The sequence below is a fragment of the Stigmatopora nigra genome, chromosome 7 (assembly GCF_051989575.1).
Source record: "Stigmatopora nigra isolate UIUO_SnigA chromosome 7, RoL_Snig_1.1, whole genome shotgun sequence".
NCBI classification, from domain to species: Eukaryota; Metazoa; Chordata; class Actinopteri; order Syngnathiformes; family Syngnathidae; genus Stigmatopora; species Stigmatopora nigra.
The window spans coordinates 4,049,264-4,074,555 of NC_135514.1; the positions used below are offsets into that span (position 1 = coordinate 4,049,264).

Sequence of the window (25,292 nt, forward strand, 5' to 3'; positions counted from 1 at the left end):
TCAGGTTATGAATTTTTTTATATGCAAATGAGTGACTCGACATACGAAAAAGATCCAAGTTACGAATTCCCTAAAAAAGAAAAAGCATTTCCTTATCCATTATGTTATTTTAAATTCCCCCCTTTCAATGATTAAAAACTTTACAAATGCAACGTGCCACACACACGTAAAAGTCTATACAATGTACTATAAAGTGGAGGACTTTCAGCCCTGGTAAAATGGGCTCTTTCGCTATCTGGCGGACAAACACGGGTATTACATCTATAATGGCCGCAGAGTGAGATATTTCAGCGGTGCAAGGAATATTGTCATATGCTTCATTTATTTTAAGACATATATAAATGTTTTTATAGTTTTCTCTATTTTTTGTGTTTCCTCACATATTTCATACACATTCGGGACACTTTGACCAATTTTAAAGGGTTGAGTTGGTAGTTGTGTGAGGACAGTGGAATAAATTAAATAATTTACATATAAAGTACATCTCTACTCACAAAATTTCCAAGTTAGGAAACAAGTCTTGGAACCAATTAATTTTGTAAGTAGAGGTACAGGTGTGCTCAATAATCAGTAATTTTACCACTAGTGTATTTCTCTTTAGGTAACGGCATGTTTACACAAATCAATCAAAGGAGATAAACAGTGGTACTTACTAGAAGCCAGGACAAAGTCAATGAACTCTTTCTGGCTGATACGTCCGTCCTGATCCCGGTCAATGTTGCGGAACACATCTAAAATGCGAGACTTCAAATGGCTGATCCACTGAATGTAGCGTTTTCGCCAAACGTTAAAATCAAAATTGGCAAATTCTTCCAACTAGTAGAGGAACAAAAAATGTAAGGCTTGATTTTACATAGCATATGAGAATAATTGCTTTAAAAATCAACTTTAAAAATACGTGAATATTCTTATTTGCATGCACTGTATATACATTTATATAAAGTAAATGCAAATATATATAAATATTTGATTATCTACACACACACACACAGACAATAACCTCTTTGAGTTTCTGTCGATGTTGTTCAAGATGTTTTTGTCTTGCTTGTGCGAGGAGCCACAGTTTCTGCCACTGATTGATTAGCTGACTGAGCTGTGGGGTGTGAGGGTTGAGGTGCTCAAGGGGTAGTGGTGCTGGGGGCTGCAATTTCAAAAAGCTCCTCCTCTCTGAGAAGAGAAAGATTGGAAGTCCAATTTCATGATGCATGTTGTTTACTGGATGAAATGTAATAGTGTACGTAGACTTACTAATGAGTGGTCGTTTGCTGGGTGAAACTTGCCGTTTGGAAGTATTTTTGTGTTTGCAGGACTTTGTTGCATGTTCAACTTCAGGGAACTTCTTATTTAACTCCTCCATGAAAACCTGCAACCAAAAAAATGTTGAATGATAATCTAAAAATCTGATTAATGTTTTTTTTCACTTGTGAAAATATGTAAAACATACAGAGTGCTGTTGAATTAGTTCTTGGTTCTGTTCTATGTTGTCAAGCATAGGCTCTTCATCTCTGATGCTTAGTGCCTCTTGTGCAGAAGAAATCCACTCCAATAGCCTTTCAACTTGCTCTCTCTCTTCCTCCAGTACTGCTAAATTAGTTTGTATCCTTGAGTTCTGTTGATGGGCCCATGTAAGAACCTATTTTTGAAAAACCACAAAAGTTCTCTGATGATGAATGCTGTATATAATAATACATTTTATCTACATGACCGTGTCTTACAAAACCTGATGTCAAACTCATGTTCATTTATAGGTCAAAAATTCACTCACCTCCTCATAGCGTGCCTTGGTCACACCCATCCAGGATTTGAGGGTTATTACTGAGTCTGGGTGACAAGAAGAGAGGATCTTTTCACCCAGACACTGGATATTTTCTAACTCTGTTGTCTTAGCTTCCAGTGTAACCATTGTCTCCTGTGAAGATAATAAAAAGAAATAAGCAAAACACAATCATTTGATCCATGTCTTTACAATGTCAGTCTTGATTTGTGATATACATGTCTTTCCCTCCACACTTGCCTGTAGACTTGGATCTTTTGCGCACAAGTGGAAAAGTAACTCACCTCATTCTGTTTTTGCAAGGCAAGCAAACCTTCCTCTTCATCTGGTATAACACCATATTTAAAAAGTCTCTCCACCTCAGTGAGATCCTCCATGAAAGAGTGGACAAGGCCATCAAATTTTTCAGCCTTATGAAAGCAAAGTTTAAGAGATAATAGTTAGCAAGTCTGTTAACAGTCATTAAGTCCAATGATGTAATGTACAATGTAGATACAATTATAATGTGACTTTCCTTTGTAACCAATATTGAATTGGAGACACTACAAATACTGTATTTCAATGTCAATCTGAAGAACAGTTTTTTTTTAGAAAATGGGGCTCTTATAGCAGAAATATTCTATTTTGATGTGAACAATACAGTCTAAAAATACTGGCAATCTATAAAAAATCCTACATGTAAACATGACTGCCAAAAATTAACACTGAATTCCAGGTACCTTTAGTTCATAGGTAAAACTGGATTCAATATGTAAAGGATATTGCTATATGGGCTCAGTACATGTCGCAAAATGATTGACAGTTATCACATTTCAACGCTACATCTCAAATGTAAGCAAAATCTCTCCCTAATTTACATTTCAATAATATCTAGAACAACATTTAGATAATTGTTGCTCATTTTTCTATTTTTACTTTAATGCATGTATGTTCTTGGTTTATGATAAAATAATTTAAAAAGAATGGCCTCCTTAAAATGTGGCCTATACTCCAGTGCGACTTACATATTGTATTTTCCTCTTTGTGTATTCTTTGGCCAGTACAGTGTATATAGTCCAAAAATATGGTATATTTCTTTCTGGCATGCCAAGGTATACGTTATAGTATCGTGTTAAAATATTTAAAATACAGCCACTAAAGAGCTCAATTATTTTGTAAAACAGTTTAAGTAGTATGTTTTTAGTTTACATATCATATCATTAATACTACATCTGGACTACCTCTTGAAGTGCGGCCTTGAGTCTGTCTTGTTTGCTGACTGAGAGTTTGCACACCACTTCCCAGCGGCCGTCCAGTTCATCCATTTGTTCCTGCAGCCAGTGTGAATCGGCAGTACTGCTCCTGGTCAGGTCCTTTATAGAGCGCTTTAGGGTCTTGATACATCCTGCTCGCTTTCCTAGCTCCTTCTGGAATACCTAACCAAGAAGAACATTGTTGGCAAATGTAAGAATCAAAAGACAAATCGTTCATGCCAAGCCTGCGAAATCCACCATGAACTAAAATCCATGGAAGAACATTGCTACCTTAATGAAAGTCAATAGGCCATTAGTTTGAAAGAAATGAGATAATTGGCAATATTTCCAATTCAGTTCTTATGTCTGCTACATAATGAAGTATGGTGATCAGTGGTACCATAAAGAAAATACAAACTTTTGTCAATGAGCTATAACGTGTTCTGTTTTTAACACATGGGCCATGACGAAGTAACAGTAATGTAAAAGTATAGTAATATGTTTTAGCCACACCTTGTGTTTGTCTATTAGATTGGTAACTATGTCCTTGTCCCCAGTGACTGGAACATCTTCAGCCAAGTGGGGCTCAGTTCTATATAGCCATTCATTTAATGCTTGAAGGGCATCGGTGAACCTTCCTGAGAACAGCAGAGCTTCTTCTAGTTTGTGTTGTCTGCAAGATCAAACGCATACATCTTTTGATCAGATTTTCCATACAGTAGAGATAAATAATCTCCCAAGAACTTAATACCTCTCCATTGACTTTCCACTGATAGTGTCCCACGTGTCTTTCAATTCCGCCAGCAGGTTAAGCAGGTGCTCTTTGTCTTGGATGCTTTGCGCTCGTTCATGCAGTTTGCGACCATTCTTCAATGTTGCCTCATACATGGGTCTTTTAGATCTAAGCACTTCCTGAAACCTCTAAAAATAATGATTAAAAATACTGGAATCAGTGATCAAGTGAAAATGCCAAAAAAATCTATTGTAAAAATGTATTAACCACACCTTCTGCTCATTTAGTTGCTGTTTAATTTCCTCATATAACAAGGCAATTTCTTTATGGTTGTCCAAGGTTTCTTCTACATCAAACATCCAATCCACGAGGAGGCGCCAAGATTCATTAAACTTGAAAAAGAAGAATTAAAAATGTCATTTTAAATTTATGTTATGCTTACTCATTCATAGCCACAAACAGCAATATTCATCAACTCCATTTGAACAGGAAGGTTGGCAATGAACAAGCTTTTTTAAGTCAATGGCAGCAAATTAATTAATTTATGAAAAAATGTTAAAGCCATTAGGGCGGTAGTAAAGCTGATTTCCTTATTTTTTTTATGTTCTACATGGTAATTTGACAGTTACTGTGAGCTCACAATACAACTAAAGGTTTAAAAGTTTCGTCCATTACCATAAATACCTGTTAACATATATGTTTATATGGAAGTCTAGTGTAGAAGACGTGTACCTGCTTGGCATTCTTTTTGACCTCATCCAGCATCTTGCCTCTTTCTGAAATACTCTGTTGTAATTTTTGGTAGCGATCCTGAATAGTCATGATGAGGTTATGGATGACATCACAATCCTCTTTCTTGCTTAGCTCGGCAAGTCTACTGCCCGCACTCTCCACTGTGGTCTTCTTCTCCCCATAACCATTCATCTCATCCACTAATTTCTTCACAGATAAATTATCAGGGGAAAAATTATCATTACATGATGTATTACATGGAGGGGGAAAAAAAATTAAAAAAATATTCTGGAAAAAAACCTACTCTATGATCCTCTAGTTGGTTACAAACTGTGTCCAAAACAAAGCTTGGAGCTGTAAGGTGTCGAATGGACTCCTCACATTTGGTCATCTTGGTGAGAAGGTTCTGGATATCACTGTGGAATTCCTTAGCCAGAATCAAGCCTTTTGTGAGCTTTGCCTACAAAGGTAGCAATATAATATGATTTCACTGATAAGGTTAACCAAACAAATAAATAAGTTGAGATACCTTTTGTTCTTGAACTTTGTTGTATACTGAAGACCATCTTTGTTCTAAGATCGACATGCTGTGTTCTGTACTTGATCCCCGCACAACATTGTCACTTTCCAGCATTCTTTGAATGGCACTTTTTACATTGGTGTAAGTGTGAAGCTTTGACTGCATTTCATTACACAACTCCTGTTGAAGGTGTACAGAGCAGAGGAAGTAGATGCTAAACTTTGGGATTATTCTAAAACATATAGGAATTTATGTGTCTCACCAAATGAGCATTAAGCCTCTCAGTGGTTGATTCTGGCATACCCCACAAGCGTACGGAAGAAGGCAATCGAATGTCTGTGTGGTCTAGCCATTGTAGGAGGTCCTGGATCTCCAATGTAATATCCTGCACCTGTAAAATGACATAAAATGTTTTATTAAGCAAAAGCTCCCAACAGAAATGGGATGCCTCAAACACTCAACATAAAATATTGAAACATTTGTAGTTATTTTTCATTCTTTGACTAAACACACCTAGACTTTCTGTTTGAAGTGATACAACAAAAACAATGTTATTTTCAGGAGAAGCCATTTCACAAAGTGACCCCCAGAATTGTACCCTTGAAGTGAACAGGATTACCTGACTGAGTCTGTTCTCTAGTTCGAGCAGATAGCGCTCGGTTTCACAGCGAACAAACTCCCAGCTTTCACCAAGTTGGTCCAGACGACACTGAAGACCATGCGTACTGTCCCCAGTCCCAGCTTCCAGCAATTCCTTGCCTGCCTGGTGCAGGGACTCCATCGTGCGGACGTGAGACATGACATCATTATGCAAAACCTGTAAGATGAGATAAATCACATGAGAAATTTAAGTTTTGCTTTATGGTGTGTTTTAAATACTGTGGTTGTGATTAAAGTATAACTCAAATAAGAGCATGTGGTTGTTATTTGATAAGATATAGCAAATGATTATGTTTTTCCTTCAAGGCTAAGAAATGTGCTATTTCTAAGTTGAGAAATTATTCACTCATCGACTTTGCTTTAGCGCTGTGCTTCTCTAGTAGTGGGGTATACCCCCTTTGGGTATGCCAGCGGGGGTGCATAGCAATCCCTGGGCGCATCAGACTTAGAAAAACATATTACTACTTTTTTGTTAGAATAAAGTGTAATAATAAATTCACTCAATGGATGGCAGTGGCACACTCACTGTCAGAGTTTGCGCACGGTGTATAACATTGAAGAACAAACAGTACAAAGCATGATTATCCAGCGAGGAATCATTAACCACTGACTGACTTTCAGTTTTTTCCTTCAGTAATCACCACAGCAGCAAAACATCATGGAAAATATTTGATAGTGAAACTTTAGAAACTTGTGACACCCAAAACCGTTAAATGTTAAAAGTGCTTAAATTAACTGAAAATAAATGCAAATCTCTGCTTTAATGTTTGATTATTTTCATTCATTCATCGTTCGGTACGACTATCCCATCCCCCAATGGATAAAGCAGTTCAGAAAATGAAAAAAACTAACATTATTTGTGCTTTTGAATAAGTAAGAGGATTTTTTAATGTTGAATTTGGTTAGGTATTTTAAATTTAGATTTGAGCAGTAATTTATCATTACCTTATGTTTGGCCAACTCTATTTCACATGCCTGGAGGTCGATGCTGATTGTTTTTCTGCCCTGCAGTTGTTCAGCAGTATGGGTAAGCCAAGTGTGTAACTCATCAAGTGTGTTTTGGAACTGGCCCAGTCCAAGCAGTGCACACTCCAGTTGATGCTGAAGAAAAGAAAAAAAATATCAGAATATAATGAACAGAATATTGGAAATATAAATATAGACGCAGAACAAGGGTCACGGAAGGTTCGGGACCAGGTCCACAGCTTAGTATGGGCACAAGGCGGAGAACACCTCGAATTAGCGGCCAGCCAATCGCACGGCACGAGGAGACAGACAAGCATTCACGCTCACACTCATACCTATAGGAAATTTGAGTGTTAAATCAAGCTACCCTTCATGTGTTTGGAATGTGGGAGAAAACCTGAGTACACGGAGAAAACACACAAACATTTATTCATTCATAAATTCTACGTTACTTGTCTGTTGACAGTCTCTGACTCCAGGCTGTCCCAACGCAGTCGGAAATCACATAGCGGGGAGACAGAGCATGGACGTTCTGAGCCTGGGGACAATCTACACACAAAGCGATGGTTTTGGCTTTCTATTACAATCTTCTTCTGGTAAAGTTCTCGCTTAAATTCCTAAGGGAAACAAATAAAGATTCAGATATATAGAAAACAAATGGTATGACCAAATAAATTACACCACTAAATATGGAGGAACTCATGCAATAGCTTCAGCGGTCATCTCAGAGAGAATTGTTACCTTAAGTTCACGTAGCTGCTCTTTGACTGATTCCAGGTCAGTTCCTACCATAAACTCTTCAGTTGACCGCAGCTCTGCAGATTTCAACCACTCAAAAAGTCCCTAAAATGTAAAATGTTCGGTTGCTTAAATTGCCCAACAAACAACCAATCTCATCCACATTATTTCTATACATATACACACCTGCATAGTGTCCTGATAATTTAAGGCCATCTGCAGGGACTCCTCCAGTTTCTTATGGCATTCATTCCACAATTTACTCAAATTGTTCCACAGGCAATAAAGCTGAAAGAAATGTCAAACACATGGTTGCTCTCATTACATTCTTCAATCTAACTGCATAGACTATTCACTTAAATGTATGGCTTACTTCGTCCATGCTCTTTGTGACATCTGGCTTGTCCGTGTCCCCACATTCTGACATCAAGTCCATTCCAAGAACACCAATCGTGTCTAGTTCTCCTTGTAAACTGTCAATATCCTCCCTGAGAGTCTATTGGTTTTCAGAAGGAAAAGGAATAATAATGTCAACCAACTTGTTTTATAAAAATGTGAGGCTCGAAGATTCTAGGTTTACCTGCATCAGCTCTAAGCTCCTTTGGATTGTCTCAGAGTCTGTTTGGCTTGTGTTGAGGTCCAACACTCCTTGCTGAGTATTGTTGAGAGCCACTGTGACATCCGCAACATCACTCCAAAACTTTACAGAGAGATCCAGTAGTTTCAGCAACCAGCTTTCCCTTTCTTCAACCTGACTATGTGTCTGGTCCAACAGTTGGGAAAGAGTGGAAACTTGCTTCTCTATTGCTATTAATGAAAATATGCATGAAATATTTTATTAGGAAGAATGATGATAAGTACAGAGTATTCAAATGAGAAGATAGCGATTATATAACAACATGTGTTATAACAATAACAATAAAATAGTAGTATTTAGACAATCACCTGAGCTAATGGATGGATCCCCTGCCATCTTTGTGTTAGTCAGCAAATTTTCTGCCTGTGCTTTGACACCTTGTAAAGTGAGCTCTAAATTTGACAATTCTGACAGTGTTTGCTTATTTTCATGCAGCTGCTCTTGAATTCTCACTGTCAGGCATTGCAGGGAAGCTGGAGTCTGGATGCGACTGCGTAGGTGGTCAAGACTTCCTCTGAGAAGATTCACCCTCTCATTCAGCTACAACACAAGACAGGTTGTTTCATTATCTCAACAATAGGATCTACTAGGTTTTTGGTCTCATTTTCAATTACAACGTAAAAAAAAGTCTCCATCTGCAAGAAATGCACAGCTAGTATACATTTCAATTAAATCACTTAAAAATTGGCAGAAAATGATACAGTAGTGCTTCATTAATATTAGAAAGCTCTCGTCAGTATCTGTTAGAACTGATTCAATATTGAGTTTGGAAACAATAGGAGCAATATATAATTACTCATTGAATTTAATGCATGGTCTTCTTTTCCTTTCATTATAGAGTAGTGATTCAATTGTAAAATGAATATTGTAGTATTTTTTTCTTGACTGTGCTGTTGTTGAGTTAATTTGTATGTCTGGCTGACTTCCAGTTCCTTTTCCAAAACAGTGTTAACAAAACCCATTCGTCGTTCAAAAAAACCTTGTGATGTGGCTGGCAGATGGTATTTTTTTTTACATAAAATAAAACAAATTAGTTATTAGAATGTATTTATATTGACTTAGTATTCTTTCTTTAACACTGGTGGAACCTTACTTGAGTGAATCTGGGTAAGGACTCTTCAAGTAGAATGGCAGTCTCCCTAACCCGGTCTCTGATGGCTTGGTGCCGCTTCTCAGCCTCAGTAGCTTTACGACAAAATCCTTCTCCCTGAATTGGATTCAGCTCTGACAGGCGTTTTGCCAGGGAGCATAAGCGTGAGATCAACGGCCGATGTTCAGCTATTGACTCTCTCAAACCCTAAGTGTTGGAGGAAGAAAATTAAATAGTTTAACAAGACTGACATAAAACTCCTAATAGAAGCTGATCTTGTAACTCGGCACACCAAGGAATGCATCTGCCAAACTTGCAATACACTGCATAGTTCATTGTGTATGTACTAGGGGAAGTATTTATTCCTTCATTCATTTTCTGAACGGTTTTATCCTCACTAGGGTCACGGGGGGTGGTGGAGCCTATCCCAGCTGACTTCGGGCCAGGAGCGGGGGACACCCTGAATTGGTGGCCAGCCGATCGCAGGGCATGAGGAGACGGAAAACCATTCACGCTCACATTTATACCTAGGGGCAATTTAGAGTGTTCAATCGGCCTACAATACATGTTCATGAATGTCGGAGGAAACTGGAGTACCTAGAGGAAACCAACGCTAGCCGGGGGAGAACATGCAAACTCCACAGGCGAACCGACCTGGATTTGAACCCAGGACCCAAGACCTGTGAGCCCGACGTGCTAACCACTCAAATCTCCAGGCCGCCCTCTGGGGAAAGTTGTATATGCAAATACTACATTCATTTTGCATCCACAATATTAGTAATTACAAATCAAATTTAACCAGTTAGTAAAACTGGCACTTGATAATTAGAGACCAGGAATGTAAAAAATAATAATTGAAGCTAACATTCAACATATGATTCTAAGTTGGTTATTTGTTTATAAAACTGAAAAAAGTGATCAAATGTGCCGAAAAAAAGGCTAATTTTACCTGTAAAATGTCTCGTTGCTCACGGAATGTTTCATAGTTAACTGCGCTGATGGAGAGATGCTCCACAAGGTTTTCTGTTTCTTCCAGCCATGGGGAAATCTCGGCATGGCTCTCTGAGAACTGAACAAGAAGTGATTGAGCATGCTCAAGCTGCAGAACTCCATGGGAATTAGTGGTTGATGTGGTGGTGCATTGTTCCTGTAAGGCATCCAATGGGGTCTGCATAGAGAGAATACTTTTCATTGAATGTTTGACATATTTGACTGTGTATGAAAGTATCACATTTACCTGCAGATTTCTTGCTTCAATTTTATCACTGTATGTTTGCAAGATTTCAGCGATTTTTACCATCTTCTCAATGTTGAATCTGTGTTGTAAAATCTCCACAGCCAGAGCCTATTCAGGAAATGAAACACCTGATTTATTTGCTAAGAAGAATTTAAACTGAACAATTAACACCAATCAGTCACATTAAAAATGTAGTAAATTATGTTCATTGTTCTCAACCTTCTGCTCACTGAGTTGTTCTGATATGAGTTCTGGATCCAGGTGTACAGTTTTCAGCTTCTCAAGCCTAAGTGCAGCACCTTTAAACCAAGCCACTTCCTTCACTACTGCCTGTTCCAGCTATCCAGACATGTTGAAAAAAATCATTCATTAAATCATCATTAATGTATGCATTGATTGTTACATTATGGCCATATCCCTCCCTGAATTGGGTTCAGCTGTCAGAGTTGTTGTTTTTCTGGTTTATAATATCAATGTACTGTAATAAAGTGTGCAAATAAAATAATCAGTACAGCACAACCATATTTCATGACTATTCTTAAAAATACACTACTTTACATTTGCTTGGCTGCTTCTAATCATGGGAGAATTATGCTAAGATGTTTATACGTGAGGGACAGAAATGTATATCATTAAATAATAATGTTTAAAATCTGTAACGATTTAGAAACTATTGTATATGATCAGGGGTGGGAAAACTATTCCACAATGGGCTGCAGTGGGTGCAGGTTTTCATTCCAAACCATAAAGAGGACACCTTTTCACCAATCTGGTGTCCTACAAGTGCAATCCCGATTGCACTCAGGTGCTTCTTGTTTTCTACAAAAATCTCATTGGTCAAAGTGTGTGGTGGATCGGCTGGAACAAAAACTTGCACCCACATTGGCCCTCGAGGATCATTTTTCCCACCACTCGTATAAGATACAGTAGGTTTAAGCTTTGGAATAGCAAAATAAAAACAAACAAACAACGCAAGATAATAATTCGCATGTTTTGAACATTGAACTCACCCTGTGTCTTTCAGCTGTACACAGCACTGCATCTTCTTCATGTGTGTTTACTCCTACTGTTCCCAGGAGTTCTCTTTCAATTCGACCCAGCCAGAGGTGGAGGTCCTCCTGACTTGATGTACAGCGACTGGAGGCCTCCAAAGCCTGCTCCAGTCGTTTGAGCACATCCATACTACTTAGATTGAGGACATAGCATCGGATACGAAGTGCATCTAATTTTTCCTGCACCTGGTGTTCTTCCTCTTCTGAAATCACAGTCATACCAGTAATCAGTATGTGAGAGTAGACATGTTTGCAAAGTTAATTTGAAGAAATGTATTTCTGTATCTGTGACTCACAACATTTTAGAAGCTAGAATATCTATATAATATATTTGCTGTGCTTTGTTGCAGTATGAAAACATCAAGAAATCCAGCATCAGATCCTGGATTTTTACCAGGGAAGTAGGGAGGCCTTTATTTATTTGTTTAGCGCTACACATGTTAATGATAATGATTGTTCCCTTGGTGTTTAATGTCACTGGATTTACCTAGTGGCTCATACTGTAGGAGTAGATACTTATTGGGTCACCTTCTAAAGGTATGATGTATGTCATGTGCTTCCAGTCAACACATTAAATTTGTATTAAAAAAAGAAACAGGGAAGAAAATTCAATGCAACATTCCTTTCAATTATCACCACATTCCCTTGTTTTGAATGGAAGTTTGCAATTACCTGAAATAATTTCCATGAGTTCATGACCTGTTTCCTGAACTCTAGCAAGATCTGTAGTTTTAACCTGGATCTCATCAGTGAGTTCCTGAAATGAAAAGACCCCATGTTAAGTTCTATTCTTCAACAACAAAAAACTAAAACACATTATGAGAAGAGCTCTCTAGATTTCTAACCTTTGCCTTCCCTGTGGCTTCTGAAAGTTGAAGCATCACTCTTTCAGCGTTCCGTAGTTCAGCAAAGGCCTGCTCAACAGATATGAGCCATTGCTGTAGATTTTCCACACCTTCATGGAAGAGTTGAGCCATAGGTAGAACCTCCTCTAGATTTTTCCGCCTAAAAAATATGCATATATATATATATATATATATATATACATATATATATATATATATATATATATATATATATATATATATATATATATATATATATATATATATATATATATATATATATATATATATATATATATATATATATATATATATATATATATATATATATATATATATATATATATATACATATATGTATATATAATTTATATGGTGGAGTATTTGTGTTGAAGTGTGACATTGCCTGAAAAAGTGGTTGACCTTTGTTCTGCCGCATGCTGTACAGACTCCCACTTCAGTTTGAGAGCAGAGAGTTTGACACGAGCTTGCTCCCCCTCTTCTCCTGGGTGGGCCTCTGCAAGCCGAGGACCCTCTGACATCATAGTCTGCATACATTTCTGTCGGTCTTTCAGGAGACGCTGCAGGAGCTAAAATAATATCATGCTTGGGTGAGGATTCATGATTATCCATTCATTCATTTTACAATTTGATCTTCAAAAAGATATTCCTCGAGCCTTGCCCCGCCTACTACTAGATGCAGGAGGCAGAACACCAGCCAATTGCAGCAGGTCACTTATAGACAAATAATGTGTCACGCTCACAATCACATGCATGGGTTAATTCATTCATTCATCTTCTGAACCAGTTACCCTCACAAGAGTCACAGCTGACTATCGGCACTAGGCAGGAGGACACCCTGTGGTCAGCCGATCACAGAGCACAAGGTGGCGGACAACCATTCATGCTCACAATCATACCTAGGGCCAGATTAACCCACTGATAATTCAACAAATCCATAAATGAAACAAATAATAAATACATTAATAAAAAAAAAACTAGTTACAAAGTTAAAATGAATAGAGAAATACTATCCACATGGATCAAACCCATCACACTAACGTACTTTACAATCAGGTGCACCTTTCCTATGAAAAATAAAAAACAATTGTAGGCCTCCAACCTTTTGAAATCCTTACATTTTTTACGAGTGAAGGGTCCCTGGCTACCTAACAAAGAGGAATAAATCCCTCCCCATCAGTTATGTAGCCATAAACTTAACTCTTTAAAATATTTGCATTTTATATCATTAATATATATCTTAAAATTCTCTCTAAGCCTACTTCTATGTCAAGTGTTCATATTGGAGATTTCGCCTGCTATCTTTTGGTCTACATTGCCTGTCTTTACATTGCGATTTTTTGTCACTTCTTGTCAGAAAATGTTATACATATTTTAATATTTATTCATGTATTTATTTATTGACTTACTTATTAACTATTTACTTATGTATAAAATGAATTTCCTATTTCTGCATCATCACCCTCTTGCTACCGTGACAACAAAATTTCCTGAATACGGGATGAATAAAAGTTATCCAATCCAATTTGTAGCTGAGTTGACAGCAAAAAGGTAAAGCTGATTTCTATAACATACCTATGCATATTGGTGCATTTCCCTAAAGAAGGTAATCTAAAATGATTATCAAGTGTGAAATGACAGGGAGAACAAACCCTTTGTTCTTGAAGCTGTGCTTTCACCACTTTGACCTCTGAAGATGGAGGTTTCTGATTAGCTGTCAGCTCCTCTATTTCACACACCCATGTCAGCAAGGCTTCCAGGCTCTGAAGAAAGCTCTCGGAATCGGTAAATATGTTTCCCAGAGCCAATGCAGACTTGGTTTTATCCTTTAAAAAGACCATCACAAAATATTGACCCAATAAATAAAAATTAATAAGGGAGGTAAGGAACTTTTAAGCATTTTTTATATTGTGGGGCAGTAAAAGAGTTTTTAAATTAAACATACCCTCCATTTATCCACATAGGAATCTTGGTCTGAGCTTGAGTGTCCATCGTTTTGGAGCTGTGAAGTAAAGAAAAATGTAATTTAATGCACGTTGAAAGTCATTGAAATGAAACATTGGAGTTAAACAGAGCATGTCGGTTTAGTTTAGAAAGCAGAGATGACATGGATGAAATTATGTTGTCTGAGGTGGTTAAAAGAGTTTTTTGTATCGACCTCTGCAAGCTCTTGTGCAACTCCATTCAGGACTCGAACAGTTCTTGTGATTATGGGGTCCCCTCCCTTATCCCCCGTTGGGTACTCTGTTACTTCCAGGATCTCAGTGACAATAGTTTCTGTCACCTCTGTCACTTCTGTCACTTCTCGGGAAGCCACAGTCTTCCAGGACCAGGGACTCCCTTCTCTAGAGTCTCTCCTTTGAAAACTAGACCTTCTCTCAGCACCGGTCTTATCAGGGTAGGCCAAGGGAGATCTTGAATAATCTGGGAGCACAGTTCTTCTGGTTAGTGTCCCATTCTGTGATGTTTTCATAGGCGAGGGCGTGCGCTGCCAAGCATTATCCAAAGTACTGTTACTCCGAATTGTGGAGGCAGGGGAACTGCGAAGAGGTTTGTCAGAAACTGGTGTATTAGCTCCATCTTGTCTGTGAAGTTCTTGTGTTTCTTTTCCTGTTTCCACCACATTCTCTTTTCCTTTATCCTCGCCACGTTGAACAGGCTGCCACTCTTTTGGCCTTTGGTAACACTCCTTCAGGAAGTCCTCATCTGACCGCACATGCTTGGACTTCTGGCCCAGACAGCTGGGTCGACTTATGAGGTTTCCCATAATCCTTCAGCCCAGAGGCTAATGAGGTAATAATTGAGGCAAGAACCCTCAGCCATGCATGTGGAATCTCCTTTAGCTACCTAAAATAAGACAAATAAATCATCAAGCAAAGTACATTGCTTTTTTAGCTCTACTACTACATGACACAGATTAAATGAAACACATTTTATTCATTATTTGTTTCTTGGCCAGAAAGAACACTGGCTGAGACACTTGGCACAGCTTGCTGCACCACATGCAAACGTTTGATCTCACTTTGCCAGTTAGAATATGTATTCTGGCCTTACAAATCTATGTGACAGCCTTGTCAAGGATCCCACTGTCAGCATGAACAACCAATGGCAATGACCCAAATATGTTTAGTCAGTCAGCCAAGTCTAAGGGAACCACTTCTGTTAAACTGATCTCACCATTATTTACGGTGTCAACATATGTTTGACCCAAATTTGTATGTAATTATGAGACTGCAAATAACTGCAACTTTTTGTTTTCATCCCAGTTGTGATTTTTGGGTCACAAAAGACTCTGTTGCCATGAAAAATAGGGGATTATTAGCTCCGGCGCCAAATTGGAATTTCCTTTTTCTCACAAATGTGAAAGCTCTTCATTTTAGAGAACATGGCTTTTAACTAAATGAGAGTACAACATGATGCCTTAATGTGCATTACTAATGACCTGTCATGTAATGTATGTCTCACCAGGCAGCTGATGCAGTCAACAAATCCTCAGGGGAGTACTACGTCAGATCAGACCCTGGGCCCAGACAAAGAACCAGCCTCTAGATCAATGATTACCCAGTTACTTCATTGCGCCACCCACCAATGAGTCTTGGTTGTGGGGGACATAATATTGAATATGTGGCCACGTCCACAAGGGCTTACATTTCAAGGGCAAGGGCGTGCCATCTTTTATTGCCACATGTCCTAACATTACTGTTAATTAGTCAAGTGAGCATCGCCATTAATCATACTGGCATATGCAAAATTCACCATTTGTTCAATGACAACCTACTTGCTAATTTTTTGATTTATTGTTTTTTTTAAGCAAAAAATAGGGAATATAAAACTTAAGTCATTTAAATGGCAACTTTCTAACTTAAACAAAAATGTAGCTGTTGGAAGTTATAAATAATTTGCAGACCGATGAGAAAGAAAATCATTCAGTTTTGGCTGAAAAGGAAACAATTTAAAATGAACCACTCAATTCTGAGTTAAAACAATTTGGCATGTTTAAATAGACATATATTAAATACTGAGCCATCTGATAATGTAGGGGTTCACTTGCTTGCCTTCAGTACAGGTAAGGATGTGATCGATTCACGCTTGGTGGTGGTATGATTGCATTTACGAATGGTTTTCTGTCTCGTTACGGAAGATGAATAATTATAATACTTTGTTGTATCACCTTGCCTTTTGTAACAGCTAGCATCTTCCTAGGGATGAACTTTAATAATTGACAAATGGTGCTTTTAATGCTGCTTCAAATACCTTTGATTGCTGGTGCCAGATCATATTTTCATTTTGGAGTCTTATTATGGTCCATTTTCTTCAAATTGCACAGCTGATTTTCAGTTGTATTAAGATCCAGATTATTCAAAGACCATGACATTGATTTTACATGTGTGTTTTTAAAGTGTTTTGCTCGATGAATAGTTGATTGTCATCTTGAAGAATAATCTGATCATTCCCTGATATATCTTGAATTGATGAGATAAAAACGGTGTGCAACATTTCAACATAAACCTGTGCATTTATTAAATATGCAACAGCAATGTTCCTGCTTATGAATCTCCTTATTATCAGTGCCTTTGCAAATCTCAGTGAATGACACCGAATAGAATTCCCAACATCATCAACATGCACATTGAAGATTTGTGATTCAACACTGAATAATTATGACTTTTGTACAGCTTTTGCACATTGTAACTTATTTTTGATTATAGTTTTTTACTGTAAATGATAGTTTCTAACGATATTATGTATGTAAATTTCATTTTCCGTATGTTATTTCTAGCAGTTCTGTTACATATCTTGAATATATAGTATTTTCTGAAAAGAAAAGAAAAAATAGTTGTAAGTTTCCTAAAGCTAGAAATGTGCCATTTGAAATTAGTTTATTTTTTAGTCAACTCAATGATCTGCCTTTTTCCCACACAATTAAATAACTGAGCAATGCCGCAAGATGGATGATTCCATACTTTTTGACAGGTGTTCTACAACTCACTGACTCTACCTGACAACCCTACCTGTCCTATAATATTTTTTATGTAATAATTTAAAACTTGATTAATATTATATAAAGAAACATGCACAAATGTTTTCTCATGTTTTGTCCAAGACTGATTAATCTACAGAACATGAACAAAAAAAACTGACTATTGAGGTGATCTGTAATTAGTTTCAGAGTAATAATTATCAATCACTGAAGTCAAGTGCAATTTAGTTTTGACATTATCCTTTAGGTGAGCTAATAAAATAGTGATCCGTTTAGTAGTTCATGAACACGCATAGAAGCTAATAATTTAGTGGTGAGACTCTCCTTAAAGGGGGTGTGAATACTGTACAAGGTCACAGTTTGAAAGTTATGAATGGGTATGAAATAGGTAAACAGTACACCTGAACTGATCAACTAAAACTATTTTTTGTGGCTAATTTGTCCTGTCTGTCCAAAGAATGGAATTTCATTGAAATATCTACAAAATAAAGTCCCAATTTCTTCATTACCATGTGAATACCCAGTTGAAGCACTGGCCAGCATTGTCCAAACACACATTTTTGTGCAGTCTAATTTTGGAAGTTTTAGCAGTTTGAGATTACATTGACTATAACTTACCCTAAATCACGAGTAAAGGAATCCAGCCAGTCTCTATTCAGCATTCAAAAGAAAAAAATGCTTTGTCTGAGCATCCTTTGAATGGCCTCCCAATTCCAACATCCCAAACTACAGCCTGTGCACACAAACACACCCATGCTTCCTTGAAAACACTCTCATTCACTCTCACTCATTTACAAATGCTCACCTACAAACATGTTTTCTAAACACAACCAAGCACATGTCCTGATAACTCATGCTTTTTCGTTGCCCACAGTCACAGGGAAACAATGTCCTCCTCCTTTCCCGTCACAGTGCACCCCTCCCCATCCACTCACTTCTCCTCCCACCGGCTCTGCTCCTCTCCCTTTCTTCTTTGTTGTGGGAGCTGTGATAGAGGAATTCCTTGCTTGTTAACGCCACTGATGGGATAGTGCACGTAGTTGGAGACAATTCCAACGACTCAGTTAAACCCCCACCATTCCTTGCCAAGAGTAGCTTATCCCTGAAGGTTTCACTCTGGTAGATCCATTCATCTCCGGTTGTTCCTATTCTAGGCAACTGGATGGCAAAGTGCCCCTATTTTACCTTTTCCGTGGTTTCCCTCTCACACCCACCCTCCTCTGGATCTGAATGCAGCGTAAAAAAACTGCTCGAGTGAGTGTGGGCAAAAAAGAGGAGAGTTTCTAAAGCCTCCGGGCCACCCTCAAAACATTCACATGTTAAGTGACAGCTGCCTAAGCCCATTCCCCCCTTATGGTGGCGAAGGAGAGAAGTGCAGCCTACAAAAGAAGAGGCCAACACCCACTCTGATACCCACCCACTCATTCAATAATCCCAACCCCCTTGTGTTTCATTCAGAGTCAGTGCAGCAGTTTCCTTAGCAATAAAATAAGTGAATTACTGTAAAACACCACTGATTACATTTTTAAAGTTTACTACTATTAAAAGTAATCCAGTACAGAAACAAATACTGATGACACAAACCCCCAAAATGGGGGTTGTACTCCCTTTTGAGTGTTGAAAAGCAAAAGAAGAACCCCTATTGTGACATTATATCATGTCTTGTTACACTGGGAACTAAAAATGCAACTTTACTGCAACAATTCACTTGAACATCTTGGATGTGCGTAACAAAGCATGGGATACATTTGGGAGTTTTAGCTAAAAAGAAGATTTTTATTCTTACCGTGAAAATAGGAATTAGAATTTTGTGGAATTGTATTTATGCACAAACAAGTAGTGCATACACTAGTCATTTCCCAGAGGTTTTAGACGCTCTCAATTGTGCCCTCTTTATATTGTCACTACTGTGTTTCTCCAGCCAGCCAAGTAATGAACCAAATCCAACTAACACATGCATGGTTGTACCGTGCATAAAACGACACTCCATCCTATTCAGCAATTCCAATTAACAGACACGCATGAGGTTACCTTCTTTCCACCTACTTCACAAGGTCAGTGAGTTGAATGTTTTCGAAAGCCAGTTTAACTTTTAGCTTAAAACAATGCACATGCATGCAATTCAACATTCTTATTATTATCATTTTTTTTAATTGACAGTTCTATCTATCAAGAAGATTCACCTTATTGGCCAAGTTTACTGGATAAGGTAATGGCTTTTTTTGCTTGGTTCACTCTGCTATTTTCTGCCTAGTAAGCATTCCAAATTAAAACTCATTCCCAATTGCCTAAATAAATATTCATTCATTTTCTGAACCGCTTATCCTCACAAGGGTCGCGGGGTGTTCTGGAGCTTATACAAGCAGTAGGCGGGGGACACCCTGAATCGGTGGCCAGCCAATCGCAGGGAACATGGAGAATGACAACCATTGACACTCACACTCATAAGTAGGGGCAACTTGGAGTGTCCAATCAGCCTACAATGCATGTTTTTGGGAGGAAAACAGTGTATCGTGAGGCCCATGGAGAACATGCAAACTTCATATAGCCACACAGGAGGAGCGACCTGGATTTCAACCCAGGAACACAGAACTGTGAGGCCGACATGCTAACCACACATCCGCTGGGCCGCCCCCTAAATGAATAAGTTTACAATTATTAAAAAAAATAAAAAAAGAATACCCATGGCAGCAAAGGTAATATAACTGTGCCAAACCCTTTTTGTGATTTGTGGTTTGTCCAAACTGTTGCGTTTTTTTTTTCCCGCATGCAGTGTAATAATAAGAAAAATTAAAATAATGTTGTATGTTCATATTGAATCAATCTCTAGGTTAAACTGAAGAACATTTTTCACATCGAATTTAAGAAAAACAAAATCACTGCAATGGTGTGCCTTTTTTTTTCATTCATTTATCTTTCATACCGCCCATCCTCGAAAGGGTTGCGGGGGTTGCTGGAGCCTAACCCAGCAGTCTTTGGGCGAGAGGCAGATTACACCCTAGACTGGTCGCCAGTCAGTCACATGTGGGTGAATGTCTACATCACGAGGTGGCTTACACTATTCAGTATAAAATTACATATATTGTTATTGATTTCATGTACTTCGATTTGGAATTTGATATTTACACTGACCATGAACTGGACATAAAACAGCATGGATTTAAAGAGAAATGGAATCTGAATAAGTTGTTATTGGAGTAGAAACCTGAGTCTAAGAAAAGAGGATAATTGCAGCATTGTTTTGGCCACTCCTCTTCATTCTCGAATGATGCGCTTTTATTTAAATTCAAGCAAATAAGACCTCAATGAGTCGTTCCCAGAACATAGTAATTAACATTGTATGTGAGGGGGAAAAAAAGTGGGTTCATTCTTTGGGTCAACTCAGAAGCACCATTCATCCACATTCATTTATCACCCAAAGAGGCCGATTCAAAGAAAAACTGAATGGAAGCCTTGGCACTTCACAACTGGGTTTCCAGGGCCAGGATGGGCTCCCATTTTCTGGAAATTACAATTATGTTGTGAATAATTGTTTGCGAGTAGAGGGATCAGCCATATAATGAGCAGTATTTAAATGTTCTATCTCCCCAGAGCCAGAAAATATTATGCACGATGTCATGGGGTATGGAGTCACTCAATTGTGATATATACAATAATGATAACAATAATAATAATACTAATAATCTCCCTGGTTTAAACACTTTATCCTCACTAGGGTCTGGGGGGGAGGGGGTGCTGGAGCCTGTCCCAGCTGACTTTGGGCCAGAGGCACGGCATACCCTGAATTGCTGGCCAGCCAATCGCAGGGCACAATGAGACAAACAACCATCCACACTCATAACTAGGGACTTTTTAGAGTGTCTAATCAGTCTATCAAGCATGTATTTGGAATGTGGGGGGAAACCAGAGTACCCAGAAAAAACCCACACAGGTCCGGCGAGAACATGCAAACTCCACACAGGTGGACAGACCTGGATTTAAACCCAGGTCCTCTACTGTGAGGACGACGCGCTAACCATTCAGCTGACAGGCCGCATAACAGCAATAACAAAAACAACAATAATAATAATTAATAGTACATTGACGACCCTGGCTCAAAAACCAGAGTATATAATCTCACATTTAGATCACTCCCTTCATGTGAACGAGTAGCACTACTTTATTGTGCATTTCCTAACCAAGAGTCACCCAAGGGTCACGGACCGTGTCTGATTACAATGACTATTCAAGCTGTCTGCCAATAAAATATGGCAATGGTAGACTTCAGCGTGAACTCAAATGGTGATGAACTGCATGGCAACAACTGAGTTAAAGTCTATAATGCTCAATAGACTAGGCAACCCATTTAAAGTCTGTATTATAGCATGATGGATTTATACAGTAAACAACAGTAGTTGAAATTCTTTCTATATAAATGCAGAGGTTTGTATGAGGACATGCTCCCATTGGTCCAGAACAGCCAAATAGCAATAGCTACTTAACACGACAATGACTGTGTGCTGGATGAGAGGAGACACTGCATTCACAATTCTTTAGGGCCTGCTATTTTACTGCTTGCTGAAACTAATGCAGACATTCAAATGCTTGTCTATTCCATTACTAGGATCGGGTTTGGTACAACAATAATTCAGGTAGTTTGCGATGACACACCACAGCCTGGCTGGCATAATGCTGTGCTGCCCTGAATAGTGATTCGTAAGGAGCAAATAGAGGTCAGCTAATAACATTGGTGCCTGGGGTTGAACCCTCGACTTCAGAACTGCGAGGCCAAAGTGCTAACCACTCATTCCACCGGGCTGCCTTGTATTACTTTTTTTATGCCGGTCTTTTCATGCATACATAATACTGCATGTTCCTGATACAAACATTCATATGACAATTTTTAATAAAAAATGAATAAATATGAGAGCATTTACTAAAATGATCTCCATTTTTATTTATTTATTTAATATATGGCGCAAGTGGTTAGCGCATCGGCCTCACAGTTCTGGGTTCAAATTCAGGTCGCGTCCACCTGTGTGGAGTTTGCATGTTCTCCCCGGGCCTGTGTGGGTTTCCTCTGGGTACTCTGGTTTTCACAGTATACTCCGGTTCACTCCCTACATTCCAAAAACATGCATGGTAGGCTGATTGGACATTCTAAATTGCCCTTTGGAAGGGGTGTGAGTGTGTATGGTTGTCCGTCTCCTCCGCCCTGCAATCGGTTGGCCACCGATTCAGGGTGTCACCCACCTCTGTCAGCTGGGATAGGCTCCAGCACCTTCCGCGACCCTAAATTCGATAAAGCGGTTCAGAAAATGACATGAGAGGAGATCTTTTTTTACCATGCCCTTTCCTTGTAGAATTTAATGCCTTTTCAGTGGGTTCATTCATGTGTGCAAAGGGCCTCCAATACCAAACACTTGTGCAGCCTGGCTTCCCAGACAAGCAACAAAAAGCCTGATTCCCCCACATATCTGCCCCACTGTGGTCTAAAGAAGTTTCCCTGCAGGAGCTGAAGTGAAGATTTCCATGCGAGTATGTCTGGGTGGGGGCAAGTCATCAGTTTTCTTATCATGTTCAGGGAAGTTGGGCTGAAGTCAAAGAGAAGGGCAGCCATCCATAACTACATTTACACAATGGACATGTGGATATTAAGATAAACCACTACTTTACTCCCCACTGTGAGCAGTTTTTAGTTCAGCACGGCTAATTTGTGGAATTCTACATGTTCATGAACTGCCTGTCTTTTGTGTAAATATCCCGTGTCAATAGTACCTGAGGTTTCTATTGCAGTGCTTCTTAAATATTAACAAATAATAATAAAAAAAATATGTTCCTGTAAAAAAATGTGAGGGTGATTTATAAGGGGCACTTTATAGAGCAAACAATTGAGACAGTTATTTTTCAAACTTTTTTTTATGAATACAAAAATGTTGATGTTGGATGTTAGAGAAAAGAACAGGCGAGATGAGTGATATCACAACATTAAGAACAAACTAACTGACCTTGTACTCAAAGGGGGGCAGCCTCATCTCAATGCAGTTCAGCCGTTGTTCTAGAGCTCGGAGTTGACCCTTAAACTCACACTGCCATTGGTTGAAATCCTCTTTGTCTCTCCTGAAACACAAACAACAGTTTGCAATGTTAATCTCATGAAATAGCAGTCAAATAAAATATTATTATTATGCACATTGTTTTGGAACCATATTGACTATTGTCTTTTGACAAAATTTCCTGTAGAATTTGATCACCAATGGCTAGTTTACGTAGACCAAATTTATTTAATCCAATCAATGTTCGGATTAAAATTATAAGTGAAAACACGGCAAAAAAACACATCAAGGTGCCCAGTATTTTGACTAAGCCTGACCTCACTCAAATCGTAAACCTGTGGGGGAGTTGAAACTTCCTGCTGCCAAGGTACAGGCATCAAACATCAAAACTTTAGAGATCTATGCATATTGTTAGAGTTGCTTGGTTTTCTGCTTTTTTTCCGCAATTGTGCTGTCCGGGTCATTTCTCCGCCTCTGGTGTATTCCCTGCTTGCTCCTTCATGTTTCCCAGGTGTTCTAATTGTCTCGTCAACCCATGTCAGTCTATTTAAACCCCAAAGATTTTTATGTCATTCATCGGATCGTCTGCTTTTGTTTGTCCATGCCATTTTTCCTCGTTACCTCGATCCGTGTGCGTTCCTTGCTTTCCTATCCCTCCTTGTCAGATTTAGGTATGTGATTTGATTTCCGAGTCTTTGTTATTTTCTAAGATCCTGTTTAAGTTATTAAAGTGTTTGTTTGAATACACTTTTTTTTTACACCATGTCCAATAGTTCATTAGTACGTATTAAGTTTTGAACTCTGTTAAGGTTCATGCTACTTTAGTCAAACAAATGTTCAGAATTTAGCCCCAAGTTGAAGCAAAGAATACTGTACAAATAGCAAAACAAGACTGGCTGTGCATTAGCTCAGAGATCAGTATCCTAGCCTCTCAAAGCTTTAGTATAATATATTATACTTTAATTTTCAAATTTCAAACGTAATTCCATTATTATCCTTAGTCTAACCATTTTTTTTGTCAACCGTGTCATTGATTTCTAGTGAGTTAATACTAGAAACTTCTTCAATATTATCTTCTTTGTATGCATACCAGCCTTGATGACCTTGTGATGTAGAAGTTGTTGATTCAGACAAATCACCTTCTATATCCTGCAAAATACATGAACATTCCGTGTGACACATTTCAACACATACAAAGTCTATGAAGAGTTTGGACAATACATTTTCATTCTTTACATTCTTACCTCACTGCGTAAAGAAAGTTCTGATGTGGATTGATTCATATTTAAAGAGTAAAGAAAGTTTTGAGAGGAAGTAATTGAGATAAATTCTTCACTGTCCTCGCTTGAAGTCTTGATTGGTGTAATTTGCTGATGTTAGCACAGAGAAAAATATATACAATTTAAAATGTATAATACATACCATTACTAACACCAATATACTGTTTCACAAAAAAATAACAATATTTAAATGGAAAGCGGTGTTGAAAATTGACAAATAGATAAAATTAAATAATCATTTACACCACTACCTCCCATTGTTTTGTTATAATGGTAGACAGGAAGTTTGACGGGATATTTACACAAGGTGTGCTTCCAAAAAAAAGATACTGTAATTTACTTGAATAAATGAAAACCAAAAAGAACATTAAAAAAATGTGACACTGTAGAAAGTAAAATCTTCCTAGATGCAAATTCCTTTGTTTAAAATGAACCAATATGTCACATTACTATTACTGTGCCAAATTTAAAACAAAATAAATAAATGAAAACAAAAACGCTGAACATTGTTACCAAATAAAAATAAATAAATGAATGAAAATTTAAAACAGGGCAACAGTTAACAGAATATATCTATCTGAAGTTGAAACAAATGCAGTATTAATACATATGCTGCTCCTCTTTTTCGTTTTGGATAAAACACCATGACTTTTGTGAAGTTTTTGGTGTTGGAAGGTGGTGGATTTTGTGGCATAAAATATGGTCCATGAAGATGAAGATTCCAGAAAAGATGACTCAAGACGGTCTCTGTGCTAATCA

At 38.1% G+C, this 25,292-nt stretch overlaps 1 protein-coding gene across 4 annotated transcripts in view; it reads right to left on the reverse strand.

Annotated features, from left to right (window-relative positions):
* macf1b (microtubule actin crosslinking factor 1b) overlaps positions 1-24,819 on the reverse strand; it is a 29,409-nt gene extending 4,590 nt beyond the window's left edge. The window contains exons 1-35 of one of the 4 annotated variants that reach the window (XM_077720920.1): positions 24,498-24,819; positions 24,344-24,402; positions 23,206-23,317; positions 14,183-14,239; positions 13,890-14,063; positions 12,640-12,806; positions 12,217-12,376; positions 12,044-12,128; positions 11,330-11,574; positions 10,539-10,658; positions 10,320-10,427; positions 10,032-10,250; positions 9,086-9,289; positions 8,301-8,532; positions 7,936-8,162; positions 7,729-7,851; positions 7,542-7,643; positions 7,359-7,460; positions 7,070-7,234; positions 6,597-6,752; positions 5,611-5,808; positions 5,254-5,382; positions 5,001-5,171; positions 4,776-4,931; positions 4,472-4,678; positions 4,012-4,131; positions 3,758-3,927; positions 3,520-3,679; positions 2,995-3,189; positions 2,059-2,184; positions 1,766-1,909; positions 1,445-1,633; positions 1,249-1,363; positions 1,001-1,167; positions 654-816 (exon numbers count right to left, since the gene is read on the reverse strand). In XM_077720920.1, coding sequence (XP_077577046.1) covers positions 654-816; positions 1,001-1,167; positions 1,249-1,363; positions 1,445-1,633; positions 1,766-1,909; positions 2,059-2,184; positions 2,995-3,189; positions 3,520-3,679; positions 3,758-3,927; positions 4,012-4,131; positions 4,472-4,678; positions 4,776-4,931; positions 5,001-5,171; positions 5,254-5,382; positions 5,611-5,808; positions 6,597-6,752; positions 7,070-7,234; positions 7,359-7,460; positions 7,542-7,643; positions 7,729-7,851; positions 7,936-8,162; positions 8,301-8,532; positions 9,086-9,289; positions 10,032-10,250; positions 10,320-10,427; positions 10,539-10,658; positions 11,330-11,574; positions 12,044-12,128; positions 12,217-12,376; positions 12,640-12,806; positions 13,890-14,063; positions 14,183-14,239; positions 23,206-23,317; positions 24,344-24,402; positions 24,498-24,536 — 5,266 coding nt within the window. In that variant the 5' untranslated portion in view covers positions 24,537-24,819. Of the gene's footprint in view, positions 1-653; positions 817-1,000; positions 1,168-1,248; positions 1,364-1,444; positions 1,634-1,765; positions 1,910-2,058; positions 2,185-2,994; positions 3,190-3,519; positions 3,680-3,757; positions 3,928-4,011; positions 4,132-4,471; positions 4,679-4,775; positions 4,932-5,000; positions 5,172-5,253; positions 5,383-5,610; positions 5,809-6,596; positions 6,753-7,069; positions 7,235-7,358; positions 7,461-7,541; positions 7,644-7,728; positions 7,852-7,935; positions 8,163-8,300; positions 8,533-9,085; positions 9,290-10,031; positions 10,251-10,319; positions 10,428-10,538; positions 10,659-11,329; positions 11,575-12,043; positions 12,129-12,216; positions 12,377-12,639; positions 12,807-13,889; positions 14,064-14,182; positions 14,240-14,395; positions 15,085-17,836; positions 18,533-23,205; positions 23,318-24,343; positions 24,412-24,497 lie in introns of those variants that run through there. The other 3 variants (XM_077720918.1, XM_077720919.1, XM_077720917.1) reach the window with 3 other exon arrangements.
* Positions 24,820-25,292: the final 473 nt, after the last annotated feature.